The sequence below is a fragment of the Anopheles aquasalis genome, chromosome Y (genome assembly GCF_943734665.1).
Source record: "Anopheles aquasalis chromosome Y, idAnoAquaMG_Q_19, whole genome shotgun sequence".
NCBI lineage: Eukaryota > Metazoa > Arthropoda > Insecta > Diptera > Culicidae > Anopheles > Anopheles aquasalis.
Window position 1 is genome coordinate 970,830 of NC_064879.1, and position 17,500 is coordinate 988,329.

The following is a 17,500-nucleotide window of genomic DNA, read 5'->3' on the forward strand; positions in this document are numbered from 1 at the left end:
AAAGTGGTTCGAGCAAACTCGCCCTAGCCTCAAAAACCTTTTCATTTCGATTTGATGTAGTGCCGGAGCGGCCGACATCGTTTCCTTTTTATTTTTTTTGGTTTCATTTTGTCCACGTCCACAGCGCAGCGCGTCTGGTGGTCAGCTGCTGGTTGGTGTTGGCCCCATCCAGAGCTTCCTCAACACACACGTACGCAATCTCTGCTTCCCCCCCCCGGGGGAGTATGCCTTGGAACTGGAGTTTGGAGCTTCGGGATCCTTGGGAACTCGAACTTGCGTTTGGGTCGTATGAAATATGCACGCACGCACCCCACCCGGCCGCAGAACTCTCTCTCTCTCTCTCTTTTACCAGCTAGCAGCTACTAGCGGCCTTCTCTCCCCCAGGCGCCGCAGCGCCGTTAGCTCTTGGCTTGAACGAAATGGCTGACCTAATTTTCTAGAACAGGCACACACGCATGGCGCATCCCGCTTATCCGTTCTGCCATCAGCCGCGAAGACAAACGCTTTTCTCTTCTCGTCCCTCGCCTCTCGTCGTCTTGCTTGGCTATCGTTTTGGTCAACGGCAACCCAGCCTCCCCTGGCATTCCTCTATAAAAATCAATTTCATCCCCTCAAGCATCCCCCCAACCCCTAGAGTGCCAGCTAGAAGCGGCACAATTTCGTTCCGGGTTCCGGGCGGAACAGACCGAGCATAAAACGTAGCATTAGACGCAAGAGGGAAGAACGCAAGAGAGAGAGAGAGAGAGAGAGAGAGAGCACTTTTTGGACGACGCGCCGCCGGGGTTGCCCCGTATCAGTCCATCGACTTGCGCCGGAAAATCCCGAAAAATTCCGTTACGTCCACTCCAGGCCCCCACGGGAATTCATTATCTCCGCACTCCGACTGACCAGTAGTCCGACAGGGGGCGGGTAGTGGGGGTGGGGAGGGGGGGGCAAATTAACCTCAAATCAGCTTGGCGACAACACGCGGGAAAAAAACGGGAGCAGTAGCAGTTCCCCCGCCACCCGCGGGACAGACAACAACTACCGGGAACTCCGGTTGGGGCGGAGCGGGGCGGGGCGGGTTTTATGCAAATCATTGGCGGGGCGCAATCCAGCGGCGGGTTGCGGAATGGCATGGTGTGTGTCTATGACGGTGAATTTGGTCGCGGCCAACACTCTCTCTCTCTCTCTCTCTCTCTCTCTCTCTCTCTCTCTCTCTCTCTCCGGTCCTCTGTCCGGTCTTTCGTTTGTCTCCCGGAGGGAACCGTGTGGCGTGGCGTGTTTCGAGACGCTTACCCCGTTCGGCCGGCATGCCGCAAGTCGTGACCCGAGTGGCCACTTCGCTAAGCACCACACCACATCATCATCATCATCATGCAGCAGGCCGGGCCGGGCCGGGCTGGACCGGTGATGACCATAATTTAGGTCATCAGCAGCAGCAGCAGCAGCAGCAGCAGCAGCAAGAGTATCATCTGTGGAGCACACTTGGCGCACAAGTGAGCGCACGCGTGTGTAACGGCAACTGATATCGGCTACCGAAACGATGATGCTGCTGCTGCTGCTGACGATGCAGATAAAAGATGGGCAGATGGGAGGGGCAAGTGTGTGGAGCAGTAGCTCTAGTAGTCCGGAGCCATGGACTCCTGGACTTGGGACTTCAATTAAAGCTTCTCGTTCGCTCGCTCGCCAGTCTTTGTGGGGGGCCAGGGACACGCGGATCCACAAGCACATACAGGGGACCCACTACTAGACTTGATGGTCGCGCTCGACAGACGCGCGACACTTTCAACTACTTCCGAATCAAAACACCCACGCACCTCGACTAGTTCCGGCCCGACATAGACAGACCCGCCGGGGGGGGGGGGGGAAAGGGTTGAAGGGGCAGCCCTAAAGACCGGGAAGGAAAAGAAAAAAAAAAATAAGAGGCCCTGGCCATCGTGGCCCCTTTTTCCGTCTGGTCAGCATTACGTCCCATTACCATGGCCAGACCCCGCAGGGCCAGAAAGGTTACGATCTTGAACGTGTATGTGTGTGTTTGTGTGTCATCGCGACGGCGACGGCGACGGCGGCGGATGATTAGATGATTGCCGCGCTGGCAATCGCTGGCGTCGTAGTGCCCACCAGCACCACGGTCCGGTCACGGTCCGCGATTCCTATTCCCACGCAAAAATACGATGCTCGCTCCAATCAACACCTTCCCCCACGTCACCCTGCCACCCTCAGCCGGTGGCCATTCTTCTTCTGCTCTCGTGAATCTCGGGGAGTGTAATCGATGCTAATGCTGCTGCTGCTGTTGCTGCTGCTCGAGGAGATGATAGCATGCCAGTCAGCCAGCCAGCCAGCCAGTCAGGCAATCTGTGTCAGGTGTGGGAGGTTGTTGGTGGACACATGACGTCATCAGCGCGATTTACCTGAATGCAAACCCCGGAATGTGAATCCCACCGCTGGGGGGGGGCAGTAGACGGAAGCGTAGAGGGATCTCAACTCCCGGGAACCGCGGGCACAGAGTCAGCGTACCAGCGGTGGTGCCATGGACCGGTTGGAAAGTCCAAGGAATACCGGCTCCTGGCTACCAAACCCGGCCTGCAAGCGCATTCATATTCATATTTTGTGTGCTGGGTGGCGAGAGTGGGGGGTTGTTGGGGTGTGGTATATCGCGGGGCCGAGGAATCGGGGACTCGCAATCGATCGAACCCGCGCACACATGCCGAGAACGCGTTTGCGCGCATTTCCATTTTTTCTGTTTTTTTTTTTTTTGGGGAAGCGACGAACAGAAGTGCCTCTCGGGGGAGTTTGGAATGTGCACGAGAGGAGCGCGAAAAAGGAATACACACAAACACACCGGGGCAGAAAATGGCAAATGCGACCGATCGGATCGTGCGCCCGTTCGCACGCTTGTCGGTCGCTTCTCCGCCCCGACGAAGAAGAAGAAGAAGAAGGAGCCCCGCGCCTTAACCTAAAAAAAAAAAAACAACGCAATCGCACTATTCTGATCACGTTCCCGCACTGGGTGGATGGTATTCGAAATGAAACAAATCGAAGACCAGCACCCTCCTGCTGCTGCTGCTGCTGCTGCTGCTGCCACTGCAGCTTCACCTTGGCCCACTGGAATTGGGCCTCCCTCATCCCTTCTCGCGCTCACGGAGGAGCCACCAGGGGTACGAGAATTTCGCTTTTAAGGCCAGCCAGCCGGGTCCGGTGGGAGCGACTTTCTCTCCCATTTGCTCTCCCGGCCGGCCAGTCCTTTCGGTGACACCACCCACACATGCACACCTACACTAGCGCGGGCGCGCGCGCATGATGATTAGAATGATGTGCCGGAACGGAGAAAATGCGCGCACGGAGTGTGTGACGCGCACGGAATACCGGAGTAGTTATCGTCAACGGCCACAACGGTGGAATGCCAATGCGGTGCGGCAGGTGCCCGCTCAGCAGACGCTCCGCTGTGCCCGGAATGCTAAACGAGGCTCGACGAGCGACATTGCGTGTGTTGCGGCGGTTGTCCGGCGGTGCCAGTGCCTGGTCAGCTGGCACCAGTAGCAAAAGTTGCAACCTGCGGTAAAGTGCACCAGGATTTGGCACCTTTCCTCCCGGCACCAGCCGGGATGGGAGTGCAGACCGTCCGTACAAACATTTTGTGCGGTGTTCGGATACGGTTCTGCATTTCTAGCCTCCCGCCACCCCCACCCCACCCCCGGGAGGGGGCCCAAGTGCGTTCCAGGGCACTCGCACCACTCGACGCCTACGCATCGCCGCTAGCCGCTAATGAACCGAATTCCCTCCGAGTGCTCGGGAACTTTGAGCATCATGCTGCTGATGCTGTTCCAACAACAGCAAAAAAAAACACTCACATAAGCACCCCTTCACAGAGCCACAGAGAGAGAGAGAGAGAGAGAGAGAGAGAGAGAGTTCTGACAGCGCGTGGTTCTGGCGCTTGTTGGTATGGCTTCACCTGCTCCTCCTGGGTGGCCCTGTGTGCGGCCCCCCCACCCCCCCAAAAACCAGAGTGATGCCTCCGGAAAGGCCTTGACTTTGGATATCCTCTTGGAGAAGGGAGGCCGCCACCGGCCCAGGGGATGGAGCACTTAAGTCGTATCTTCTGCTGCCACCGCCGGAAGGAATGACGCGCTTCAATCTGCTCTCGCTCTCTCTCTCTCTCTCTCTCTCTCTGTGGTTGCTGTTGCGGCCGGTCGCCGTTGTGTCAAGTGTCTGCTCACGCCCGCTTCGCCCCGCGGGGCCGGGGGGTCCACACGTTTTGCACGTTGAGCCAACCCGTGCCCGGCGTTGGTGGCGTTCCATTTTTAAGTTCCGATTACGTGATGAGGCACGGATGAGGCCTCGGCACGGGTGGCGGTTCGCGACCTTCGGAACGTCGTCGTTAGGCTGCTCTCGGGTGGAGGGAGGGGGGATGAACGTAAGGGATGTTTATTTTTAACAGACAGTGAGCGCGCTGCATTGTGCTGGATCGACAGAAAGCAAGCGCCTTTCCTCTGAGGGAGAAAAGAGAGAGAGAGAAAGAGAGAAGAGGAGATAGAGAGAGAGAGATCAGATCATCATCCTCCACGGTAGCCTGATGGACACCGAATCGAACTCTCGGTCGCTTCTCGGTCTGTATGGCCCTTGCGATGAACGCGCTGGCTGCTGGCTTCGTTCTTTTGTCTTTTCACCACCACCACCACCACCACCACCAGCCACTGGTAGCCCACAGTGTTGAAGGTGGTGAGACACTACTTGTGGGAAAATGATTAAAAATGGAAAATGCCAAACCGCGAACCACGACTCTCGGCCCTTCTTTCCCACTTCTGCTGCTGCTGCTTCGTTCGTTCGTTCGTTCGTTCGTTCGTTGTATATTGCTGGTGATCTGATGATCGAATTAAGATGACGAGGAGGACGGAGTCTCAATTATACACACTTACACATACTGCACACTGTCGAGTGGAAACCGTAATTAGGCCGGGCCCCCTCCACCCCTCGGGTTACGATGCGTAAATTAAGAACCGCAGAACTGTCTCTTAGAGCCCAGCAGCAGGGCAGCCCATTGGAGAGGGGGGGCCCATAAAACCCTTCTTCGTCTTCGTCTCAAATGAGGAAGCAATCGCGATGCCGGATGCCTAATCGATCTCACTGAGCTGAGCTGACCGCGCGCGCGTTCGCTCGCTCGCAATTGCGCACCGATTCCAAGTGGGCCCCCTCCCCCCCCCCCCCCCCCCCCCCCATTAAGGCAGGCAGATGGCAGAAGCAGAGTGGCGGGAGAAGTATAAGAGAAGACGAGAATTAGTGGAATTGTGAAGGAAGAGGCAGTCCGGCAGGCAAGCCTAGAGTTGGAGGAAACCGCGGACACGGTGGATCACCGTTAATATCTCACCACACGTAGACGCCCGCTCCGGTGTGTTGCTTCGGGGCCCCATTTGTCCTCTGGCGAAAAAAAACAAACGCACACACATCGACCACCAGACCACCGGCCAGCTCGCGCACACGAATCTGCGTCGCGTCGATGCGAAAGACCCGCAGAACCGCAGCATCACCTTAACGAGGTGGTACATCATCATCCTGCGGATATTGCCACTTAAGCGCCGTAGCCGCAGCCGGCAACCGAGCACACGGCACACGTACCAGTGTACCGCCGAGCCGAACCACCACGTTTTGGTTTTGTTTTTTTTTGTTTTTGGTGCGTGCGTGCGAGTGTTTTTTTTTTTTTTGGGTGGGTTTTTTTTTTATTAAATCTGACTGATCTGCCTGTCACCGAGTCTGCAGGCTCCAACGGGGACCTCAAGGGGAGGAGCACACAGGTACAAGTCTGACGCGCACCAACAACACCGGGTAGCGGTCGTTGGCTTCCGTCACACATCCACACGGACGGACGGACGGACGTGGACACGACGTGGTTGACCTAATGGTACCTGCGCTGATTGATTGTTAAGGTTAGGGATCAGGTCATCGACGTTCCGTGGCGAACGTCCGACGCAAAACCGAACCGATCAAGTACAAAGACCAATCCAATGTCGGCCTGGGGCTGCCCGTGGCTTGGCGTTACTGATTCGGTTGCGGATTGCTCCGGATCCGGTGCGGGATTTCGGTCCGAAGCCAGTGAGAAAAACGGAACGAAAAGAGAGTGGTGCTGTGGCTGTGAAACGAGAAACGCGATCAACAACAAACAAGAGGAGAAGGAGAAGGAGGAGGAGGAGGAGAGGGTCCGGTGGTACCAAGCATTCCTCCAAGCGGTTCCCTACTGGAGTGTGTACTGGAACGTAGAACGTGTCCACACGACATGTCCAGCAGCAGCAGCAGCAGTAGGAGTAGTAGTAGTAGTAGTAGTAGTAATGCCTGTTCGAGAGCTGCGAAAGTGCCGTTAAATTAGAGTATTTAGTTACCGTTGCAATCGGTGGCCATCATCGGTCAGGGGGCTGCTGCCGGTGGGCCAGTTTGTTATGTTATGTTCCTCCCCGGGCTCGGCCAGCATTTCGCACATGTGGAAGCAGCAGTACTGACGCGCTGTCCACGCGGGCCTAGCCAGCTAAACTGGACCGGGAGCAGACCCTTGGGCCGGGTGGGTGGGAAGGAGGAACTCCAGTTTGCCCACAGCCATCTAACGGCATTCGCGGCAATCTGTGATGGCCACAGCGAATATCTCGTTGGCGCAGACGCAAAGGCGATGATTATCCAGTCTCTTCTGCTTCTTCTTCCTTCTGCCTTCGGTTCCCATCCCATCCCAGCGCTAGCCCATTGCCACGACGACGGAACATCTGTAGCGTCTGCCTTGGTTTACCTGCGGGGCGTTCGGTGCTGCTGCTGCTGCTCGACTTAATCACCTTCACGCCAGGCCAGGCAGCAGGTGGGAAATGGAATCAAAGTAAAGGAGAAGGAGGAGGAGGAGAAGAAGAAGCAGAAGAAGTAGTAGGGTAGATGAGGCATGAGATGGCGTCATCGACGTGGCCTGATGTTGTTCAACATAATCACCCCCGGGGCAGCCTGATGCTGCTGCTGCTGCTGCTGCTTCTGCTGGTGTTGGCCACCTAGTGCACCACAACCACGCATCGATCCCGATCCCGGGAGAACCGGAGACGCTGCCTATTAGCATAATGAAGTAATACCTAGCTAGTGCAACCCGCTCCGGGGCACTAGCCGGGAATACCTGCTATCATATCATGGGCCAAGCACACACTCTGCAGCAACCTAGCCTTTAGATAGCTAATTGGAGGGCCGCCTGGCGGGGCAGGATGATCTTGACCATGGGAACGAAGCCAGGCTCCGGAAGTGCTTCTCTCTCTCTCTCTCTCTCTCTCTCTCTCTCTCTCTCTCTCTCTTTCTCTCTTTCTCAAGTGTTGTTCTCACCAATATAACCAACCCAGTGCCGATTGACAGATTGGTCACGCACTCTCTTGCAGTGCACTTCACTAGTATTCCTATTCTTTCCCATTCTCGATACCCTAGAAAGCTACAGCCACTAACCACACTTCCTTTTTTTCTCTCTCTCTCTCTTCCTTTTTCTTCTGAACAGCTCGACAAACAGCGAGTCTTCGACAGCGAGGCGAAGCGAGCAGCAGCTAGCTGGCGGTGGACGGTGAATCCAAGATGATTATCAGGAGTTCGAGCCTGTCCGGGCTCGACATCGGCACGATGGCACTCCTCGTGCTGGCCCTGGCAATGACGGTGGCAATTCCGGTCACCAACGGAGGTAAGTGCCCACACCGTAGTGCCGTATCTATCCGAACGTTATTAGCGGACGCGATGTCACGAGGTTCCCGAAGGTTTACGTCCCTCTGTGACGTCTGCCCGTCTGTGTCGAGGCCTGCTCTCGGTCAATCGCCCTCCTCCCCCCCCCCTCACCCCTTCCAAAAACTTCACACTGATGGATGAAGTAGGATTTGGTGGATCGCCGCTAGAAATGACGTGCGGCCAAGAGGATGACACACAGAGTTGATGGTGGTTGTTTTCCTAACGGTACTACACACTGAGTCCCGCTCGCTCGGTCCCTCGGTCGTCGTCGTCGTCGTCATCGTCGATGACAACGAACCCCAATCCACCTTTCATCTCACGCACAGCCCAACACAGACTCCGTTCTTTCCCAAGGGTTAGGCTAGGCCGGTTCGAACGGGAACGGGAAACTGCAGAACGACGCTAATGGCGGAGGAAGAAGGAGAAAGCCGTTCGCTGGAGCATGTATGTGTGTTTCTGTGCACGTACGCACGCACCCCAGCAGTTTCCTCGCTGTACAGCGAAAGGTGACAAATGTACTTGCCACAGCAGACGACGACGACGACGTCGGTAGACAGACAAAACTGCCGAATAATCATCCCCCGCACACAAACGCGCGGGCGCGCGCGCGCACCGAACCACTGCTTCTCCTTCTTCTTCTGCTTGTTCTTGTTCTCCTCCGGCAGCTTTACGGCCCTGCCACTGCAGCTGACATGATCCGCAATGACAAATAGCGGGGCCCGCCTAGTGTCTCTCAACCAAAAGCGCGCAACCTTGCGATGCGACGGGAGGCAGGCAAGGCAAATGACAGTTTGGCCAAATCCCAAAGTCAATTAAAATTATCGCATCTTCATCTTCGCCACGCACCAGTGGCGGTCCCCGCAACGTCCCGCAGGGGGGCCGTAACGATGGCCGCAAGGAAAACCCCTGGATGTGGCACTTAAGGGACGCTTTCGAGGGAGCGCTGTACGCTGCAGTACGCCGTGCTCCTAGGGCACTTTGGTGTCTATTGTTAATTAAGCGAAACACACGTCGACACGCGGGAGTCGACTAGCACTAGGTCGACGGTGCCCGGATTCGCCCCGTAATCGTTCATATAGATTAGCTCATAAAGAGGGCCACGTCCCTGCTCGTACCACGCCGTGGTGTGTTTACATGTTGTTTGGCCGGCATCTTCTCCTGCATTTTCCGAGCCGGCCGGGACCCTGGTGTCTTTGGCTGGAGCCTGCGAGCCTCACAGGAGGGGATTAGGATAATTCGGATCGAAAAAAGCCTCACAGGAGGGGATTAGGATAATTCGGATCGAAAAATGACTCATGTTTGACGATTTTTCCGGTGGAAACCATTCCATTTTATTAGCTGCATGTGAATGCCACATTAAAGGCCTAGTTTGCAAGAACATTTGGCGTGGCAGTATGGGTAGAAGATTTGCTAAAAACTTCACATAAGGAATTCATTTTAGAAAGCCGGTGGCTGCAAAAATGTACTATTTCTGGTGCACAACGTAGCCACGAGTTGGATCGTTAGAACTATGCATATGCAATCAATCCTTATGAGAGATTATCAGTTTATCCAGCTAGTCCCGTTGAGTTTTTGTGCAAGTTTCTAATTTTCTGTTTTTTTTTTGGCAGATGTTTTTAGTTGAAAACCCGGGTTCGTCGCTTAAAAGAGCAAGTCTTTTATTTCGGACCAATACCGGCACAATTTCGAAGACTTGCTGGTAGAAAACCTATCTACCTATACATTTGTTCGCAAATGCTATAAGAAAACGAGAAATGTTTCATGTTTATTTGGTCGTATTTTCGGTCAACCTTGGGCTTTGACCGCTTCAAAAGTAGCGAGCACTGCATTGCAGTCATGCATGGGAGTGTGACTTTTGAAAAAAATCAATATCTTTGTCAGTTTTGTTTCGATCGATCGCAAAACATGCCACAATACTTACGAACGGAATAATATTCATAAAAAAAAAATTAATAAAACTAAACAGTCAGAAACGGTCGCAGTACGCAGTTCTAGGTCAACACTCATGTCGTCAGCAAATCCCGGGAACCGGCCAGCTAGCTGGCTCTAGGCTGGGCTGGGGACGCCGTACACCGTTTTGTGAGAAGGTACCGTTGCACCGGACCTTGCACAGCCTCCCCACCCTCCCCTGGTTATACACAGACGACGGCAGGCGACTCGAGGTTCATTATCGAGATAAATCATCGCCGACCGCAAACGACCACAGGGAGAAACCCGAGGGAGCGAGGGGGCCGGGGGGCGGGGATGCGATTGGCTGGATGGATGGATGGAGAACACCCACACCCACCCATCCCCCTTTCTCGCACCTCGTTAGAGTCGGACCCGAAAAATGTCGGACTTTTCGTCACCCTCGTGCGAGGTTTCGAGATTGCATTCGAGGAAGAGGAGGGTGGAAAAGAATGGAAGGAAGGAATGTGTGTTCTTCCGTGTATGTGTGTGTGCGTTGCGCTGGTTGCTTGGCTTCCAATTAGTCTCCCCGGATGGCAGGGAAAGGGACTCTCTTTCGCTCTCTTTCTCTCTCTCTTTCTCAGGGCCAAGGGTTTCATGAATTAAAGATCTGACAGCTGACAGTCTCGGCTGTCGGCTGTCGGCCACGGCCTTTTTTTCTGGTTCCGCCAGCCAGGTCCGGGGGTGTTGTCGCCCCATGTGGATCAGGTTACCTCATTAGTTCCTCTACCCCTCCCCCCCCACAGTGAAGTAATAAGAAAGCGGAAAGAAGAGATTGAGAAGGATACCGGGCCAATATGGGTGCCCGGATTGTGAGACGTGCGGCATTCCCGGAAGTCACATCAGGCGACCTTGCCCCCCCCCCCCCCCCTTGTGTAATGTGATTTGCGGATTAATATTTATTGGACACAAGTTGGACACTTCCCGGTCCAAACAATCGCCCCAATCACGCACCACATCAAACACTGAATGAAACTGCCAATCTCCCCCCCCCCCCCCCCCCGGGGAGGAGCGCAGCACCCTTGGTCCCTTGGTGTCCCGTGGTCCCTGTAGTGTTCGATTCACACGAAAACGGAACGCCATCTTGGTCGTGACCTCCCGGGAGAATTGAGGCTGCCGGCCTCACACTCGTCCAGACTCGTCCATTTGATAACGACACGGGAGTGACAGACAGAAAGAAAATTAAAGAGTGCGAGAGAGTGCGAGAGAGAGAGTGCCACAGGTAGACGAATCAACGAAATACACAACCTTAACATGGCATGCTGCCACTCATCCGGTGCAGTGCTTCCGCGTAGGTGCCCCTTTTTTGAAGGGGTGGGGGGGGGGGGGGAGGGGGTGGAGTTGACGCTGAGGTCAGGTCACACGAAGTGAAGGATGACGGTGGCGTTGGTGCAGACGGTGCAGCGCGCAATATGAGCGCGTTTTTAATGGCAAGGCCATTCGCAGGCCTAAGACCTCGCCGCCCCCCGGTAGACCACGGGTTTTTTTTTTTTTTTTTTTTTTTGCGCCCAGACCTTGCATTGTGTTCGGTGGCAGTGGTGGTGACAAGAGTGACGGGGAAGCCAGGAAGCGAGCACAAGTGAGCGCAGAGAGAGAGAGAGAGAGAGAGAGAGAGAGCGGGGGTTGGGGGATCACGCCCTTGGTGGAACAGCACGGGCCACGAGTGCTCCGGAATCCGGACACCAAAACATAAACCACACAGGGCCTTGGCGTTGGCGTTGGAGTTGGGATTTGGGTGTGACTTATGTGTAGGGGAGGGTTTGACGGACGAAGTAGATTGACAGATGGCGGGCGCCAAACACATCATATTGCATTCATCATGTAACGCTTCCTCCCTCGTTCGCACGCGCACGTTCGCAGCCCCAATGTACGAGAGCGATCAGACCGAGCTGGAAACGTACGGCGAATCGACCGGATGCTACTACAACTACAACCACTACGGCGAGGGTGACCGTATTATGACGAACGAACCGTGCCTGAACTGTACGTGCCACGATCGCATGCTGATGTGCTACCTGCGCGTGTGCCCGTTCACCAAGGCCATCGGGCAGGACTGTACGATCGAGAAGCGCGAGGACCAGTGCTGCCCGGTCATCACCTGCCCGGAGGTGGAGGTGCAACTGGTGGACCACCAGACGACGGCCAACCCCGCGGACTCGACCGCACTCGGTGGCCCCGGTGACACGCAGCTCGGTGCCCTCGACCAGTACGGCTGCTCGATCCATGGACGCTACTATCCGGAAGGTGCACAGGTAAGGTGGCAGGTCGGCAGGGCCGCTCGGCAGGACACACATTTGACTTCGCTCGGGCACACCGCTCTCTCTCTCTCCCGTTCAGGTCCCATCGAACCCGCAGAAACCGTGCGAACTGTGCTACTGTATCCGCAACATGACGACGTGCGTGATGCAGGAGTGTACGCTACACATCGATGGCTGCGAGCCGATCTACAACAAGGGTGTCTGCTGTCCCGTGCGATACGATTGCGGTAAGTGTTGAGCCCCGCACCCCACGCCGATCGGTTGCACTGAACAGAATGTCACTGTCACTGTCTCTCTCTCTCTCTCTCACTCTGCTGCTCACAACAGATCACGACAAGGATACGACGCTCGTGTTGGAGGACGAAAGTACGACAACGGTGCGGCCGACGCCCGGTTTCATCCTTACCACGACCCCGGCACCGGCCAGTGGCGACGACGTGACGTCGTCGTCGTCATCGGACTGCGTCCACAACGGGGAAACGTACGCCGAGGGTGCGCTGATCATGACGGACAAACCGTGCGAACACTGTTACTGCATGCGTGGCAAGATTGTGTGCGCAGTGCAGGAGTGCGGTACACCGCTGGAGAACGAGAACAAGAACTGCACCGCGCTGCCACCGGCCGCCGGCCAGTGCTGCCCGGACAAGTACATCTGTGATGGTGGTGCCCTTGATCAGCAGACGACGACGACGACCACGACGACGACCGCTGGTCTTCCGCCAACCACGGTTGCACCCACGCAGGATGACAGCACCGCCGACGAGGAGGAAGAGGACGAACAGCAGCAGCAGCACGTCAAGCCGGAACACGACGCCGGTGACGAGAAGCCAACGGAATCGACCTCGGCGAGACCAACGTTCGAGGACGAAGAAGACAGGGAACAGGAACCGGAACCGGTCACCACCAAGCGCCCGGTGCAGGACGAAAGCGACCTGTCCGAACAGGATCAGGGTGAAGAGCAGCAGCACGTTGTGCCGCAGTTCGAGGACTCTCACGCCACAGATGATGAGGGCGATGATGATTCCGGTGAGGAGGAACAGCAGAGCACCGAGAAGCAGGAAGCTGACGCTGAAGCGGCACCAGCAGCTGACCATCTGACCACGACGGAACGTACGCTGGCAGCACCGGAAAGCGATGACCAACACCAGGAGCAGCAAGAACACGATGACCGTGTTACTACGGTGGCTGCACCATCACCAACAGCGGCGGCTCACGATCATGAAGATGATGAGGAGGGTGAGGAAGAGCGTACCCCGACAACCGTGCGCTCCGTACCGACCGAGGACGCAGCACCGACCACGACGCCCAGCACCGCCCAGGAGAGTCCGGAACGGGATGGCATCGTCGAAGAGCCCGCCGAAGTGCACCAGGATGAGATCGTGGGTAGCGCTCACGAGGAGCACGAGGAGGAGGAGCAGCAAACGACGACGAAACCGATGGCGGGTGAGAGTCACGATTCACTCACGACCACGGTTGCCGCACCAGCGAGCAACGACGTGCAGGAGGAAGCGACCGCAGCACCGGAGCTCGATGCCGAGGATGAGTTGACGGAGGCGCAGAAGGGTTCGTTTGACGATGCAGCGGAGCAAACCGATGAGCCACCGAAGGATGACGTCAGCACCACCACCACCATCAAGACGCAAGATGACGGCGAACAGGTGACGACGGTAGCGACGGTCGCCGATGATCAGGAAAATGAAATCGACGATCAGCAGCACCAGGAGCAGCAGCAGCACGTGAAACCGGAGCAGCATCAACCGGAGCGCGACGAAAGCGAGGAGCAGGAGCAGGAGCAGGAGCAGGAGCAGACGACAACGAACGCACCGATCAGCGGGCAGCCCGGAACGACGGAAAGCCGACCGAAGGAGCCAGCGAACAAGGCGGACAAGGAGCAGCTCGACTTTGTGGAGCTACCACCGGCCGTCGTGGTGACGGAACTCCCACCGGTACCGTCGTCCTCGTCGCCAGTCACGGCGGACACCACCACCACGCTGGAACCACCGGCTGACGAGATCGTGTCGAGCGTACCGCTGGAGGTTGACTCGCATGTGCTGGATGACGATGCAACGACACCCTCGTCGACAATCAGCACCACCACCACGACGACGACGACGATCCGTACGCCCGAGTTTGGGGATCGCAAGGAGGACGAGGCCTCGGTGTCGCACGTCGACCTAGATGAACCGGTTGAGATGAACACAGTCATCCCGCTGGATGGTGCTGGGGCGGAGGAGGAGGAGGAGGAGCAGCACGGAGCACCACCAGGGGCTCAAGATCCGATCGAGCAACACGCGGACGCGGAGCAGGAGCAGGATGAAACGCAACCAGATCGACTGTTCCCGGAGGCGATCCCCGGTGAGGGTGACTGTTTGATCGAGGGTACGACGTACGGTAACGGTGAACCGGTACCACCGAGCGGCAAGTGTCAGGTGGCGTGCCGCTGCACCAACAGCATCGTCCACTGCGAGATGGTCCAGTGTGAGGCGGCACCGAGCGCCGACTGCACACCGAAGGCAACCCTGCCCGGTGAGTGCTGCCCAGCGGGGTACAGCTGCCCGAAGCCCACCACCACCACCACCACCACCAGCGCCAGTACGACCGTGGCGGACGAAACTGCCGAGACTGATGAGCAGGAGGAGGAGGAGGAGAAGGAGGAAGATTCATCGGCCGCCAACGATGTGACGACGGAAAGCGATGAGACGTCCAGTGGTGGTGGTGCTGCAAGTGATGCGGTCTCGACCAGTTCGACCGAAGCGAGCTCAGCTACCACGGCAGAGGAGGAGGAGGAGGATAGTGATGCGTCGGAGCACGAACACCAGCAACAGCAGCAACCGGAAAGTGATTCCGCCGGCTGGGACGTGGACGATGAAGTGTTGAAGCCACTGCGGCCGCCACAGAGCCCCACGTTCGATCACGACCAGCACATCAACTACTTCGGGGGCAACCGGCAAACGACCGCACAGTACGATGACGACGAGATCATCCTCAGTACGGCCGGATCGACCATCGGCGCTGCGGCCATTTCGTCGACCACACCGGAAGCGATCCGGGAGGAGGAGAATGAGGTGAAACCGGCGCACGGTGACGGTGAGGAAAGGGACGAGGAAAAGAGCACACCAACGACCGCCACGGAGCAGCAGGATGAATCGACCACGCAGAAGACCGATGAGCAGCAACCGACGACTGCCACCGAAAAGCAGCCTCAGCTTGTTGAGACCAACGTGAAGGAGCAGGAGGAGCAAGAGGAGGAGAAGGAGGAGAAGGTGGTGGTGACTGAAGCCGACCAACAGCCACAGGACCTGACGACCCCGGTACCGCTCGGTGACGTCACAGTGAGCGCCGATGAGGAACCGACGACGGACGACGGAGCACAAAAACCCGTACCGACCACTGGCAGTCCTGTGGTGGTGCAGGAGGAGCAGGATGCTGCGTCGACGACAGCCGAACCGGCACGCCAAACCGAACACGTGCCAGAGGTGAAGGTCACCGGTGTTCCGGACGAAACGGTGACCACGCGTGCGACAACAGTGGCTCAGGAGGAGAAGGAGGAGGAGGTGGAGAAGGCTGATGGAGAGCAGGAACCGACGACGGTACGCGCGACGAAGCACGAGCCCGAGGAACCGATGGCCACACAGCGTCCGAGCGCCCCGCTAGAGGACGAGCAGACGAACCAGATCGTACCGGAACCGGAGGTGGAGCAGGATCAACCGAGTGTAACAACAACAACAGCAACGGTTGCCCAGGCACAGGATGAGCTCACCGAGAGCAGCACGGAGTCGGAAACGGCGGCAACGGTGCACGAAGCAGTGCACGATACGAAGAAGAAGGTGCCGGTCACCACGGTCGCCCCGATGACGACGGTGGTAGACCAAGAGCAGGAGCAGGAGCAGGAGCAGGAGCAGGACCAAGAGCAGCAACAGTTCGATCACGGTGAACCGCACATCACGACGGTGGCACCATCGGAGCAGAAAACCGAACAGCCAACACCCGTCACCACCGAGCAGCAGGTAGATCGCGACGAGAGCACCACACCGGAGCCGGTCAGCCAGCAGAACGAACCGGCAGCAACGACCGCAGCGAGCGATGACGACCAGGACGATGCCGACGCCGACGAAGGGCTGGAGGCGGAGAAGGAACAGGAAAAGACCACGGTTCCGGTGACGGTGGAAGTGAGCACAAGCACGCCAACGACGACGACGACGACCGCACCGGCCGACGGTTCGATCGGGTTCCGTGGCGAAGAGGATAAGGTGGAGCCCGCGAAGGAGAAGCCCGTTGTGCGACCACCGGTTGCACCGGTCGACGATGAGCAGGACGTGAAGGAAGATTCGGTCCAGGCAGATCCGAAACCAGCGGACTGGCAACCGGTACTGGAAACCGACGACGATAATCTGATCAACGCGATCGCTGGTGGGCTGCCGGAGCAGGACGACACCATCCACTTCCCGGTCGACGACTACGCCGATGAGGACGAACCGATCGTGAAGCCAACGGTGGACGCTGTGCCCCTGCAGTCGACGGTCAGTCCGATCGAGTCCGACAGTCAGGTGAAGCAGCAGCACGACGACGACGACGGCGACAAGGAGGTGGTGCAGGAGCAGCAGACCAGCTCACCGGCCAGCACGGAAACGGTACCGACAACGACCAGCACCGGCACCACCGTTACGGTGCCGGAGCAACCGGCCAAGCAGGATGACGGAGATGACGTGGCAAGCAACGAGATCGCGGCTGACGTGCAGGAGGTGGCTCCGGGCGTGGAGGTACCCAAACCAACCAGCAAACCGAAACCCGCCCCGGTTCCGTTGGACGATGACATTCCGGAGGAGGAAGCGCATGAACCGACGACACCAGCGCCCACGAAGGAGCAGGACCAGGAGGAGGAGGAGGAGGAAGATGATGAGAAGGTACCGAGCACGACCGACACCGCCAAGCCAACCAAGCCAACGTTCGTGCAGGAGCAGGATCCGGTTTCGGAGGAACTCCCACTGACTACCAGCCGAGTCCCGGGCAGCGAGCAGGACGAACCGGACCGTGAATCCGTTGTGCCGGTGTCCGCGGACCAGGACGTGACCACGGTGGCAGCGGTCGAGGAGCAAACGCAGACGACAACAACGACGACGACGACGGTTGCACCATCCGCTCCGGTTTCCGGCACGGCCCAGCAGGATGATGAGGAGGTGCAGGAACCGTCCGATGGTCAGGCACCGGTCAGGGTCGATGATGAGACGACGGCGTCGGACATCATCACCGCTACACCGCCAGCAGAGGAGCCGGAACAGAGTGAGGACGTGACGACGGTCCGGGCAACGGACGCAACAACGACGACGACCAGCCAGGACAAGCGGCAAGACGAGGAGCAGACTACCGTAAAGGACGATGCCGACGACGACAGCAAGGTACCCGCGGCTGACGAGACTGACGTGGTGGAAGATGAAGAGGTGACACCGGCCCGTACAACGGTCGCACCGGTCGAGGTACCGGCTCCGGTTACCAAGGTACCGTTTGCTCACGCCGATGACGACCACGATGAAGACGAACCCGAGAGTGACGTCAGCGGTGATGTGACGACCACGAAACCTGCGGCGGTCGAGGCTGAT

General features: G+C 57.5%; 1 protein-coding gene across 3 annotated transcripts in view; it reads left to right on the forward strand.

Moving 5' to 3' along the window:
- Positions 1 to 17,500, forward strand: part of LOC126579822 (mucin-17) — a 35,973-nt gene that overhangs the window by 14,486 nt on the left and 3,987 nt on the right. For 2 of the 3 annotated variants that reach the window (XM_050243458.1, XM_050243457.1), the window contains exons 3-6: positions 7,481 to 7,657; positions 11,506 to 11,897; positions 11,983 to 12,130; positions 12,231 to 17,500. The exon at positions 12,231 to 17,500 is cut by the window's right edge and continues 2,312 nt beyond it. In XM_050243458.1, coding sequence (XP_050099415.1) covers positions 7,555 to 7,657; positions 11,506 to 11,897; positions 11,983 to 12,130; positions 12,231 to 17,500 — 5,913 coding nt within the window. In that variant the 5' untranslated portion in view covers positions 7,481 to 7,554. Of the gene's footprint in view, positions 1 to 7,480; positions 7,658 to 11,505; positions 11,898 to 11,982; positions 12,131 to 12,230 lie in introns of those variants that run through there. The other variant, XM_050243459.1, reaches the window with a different exon arrangement.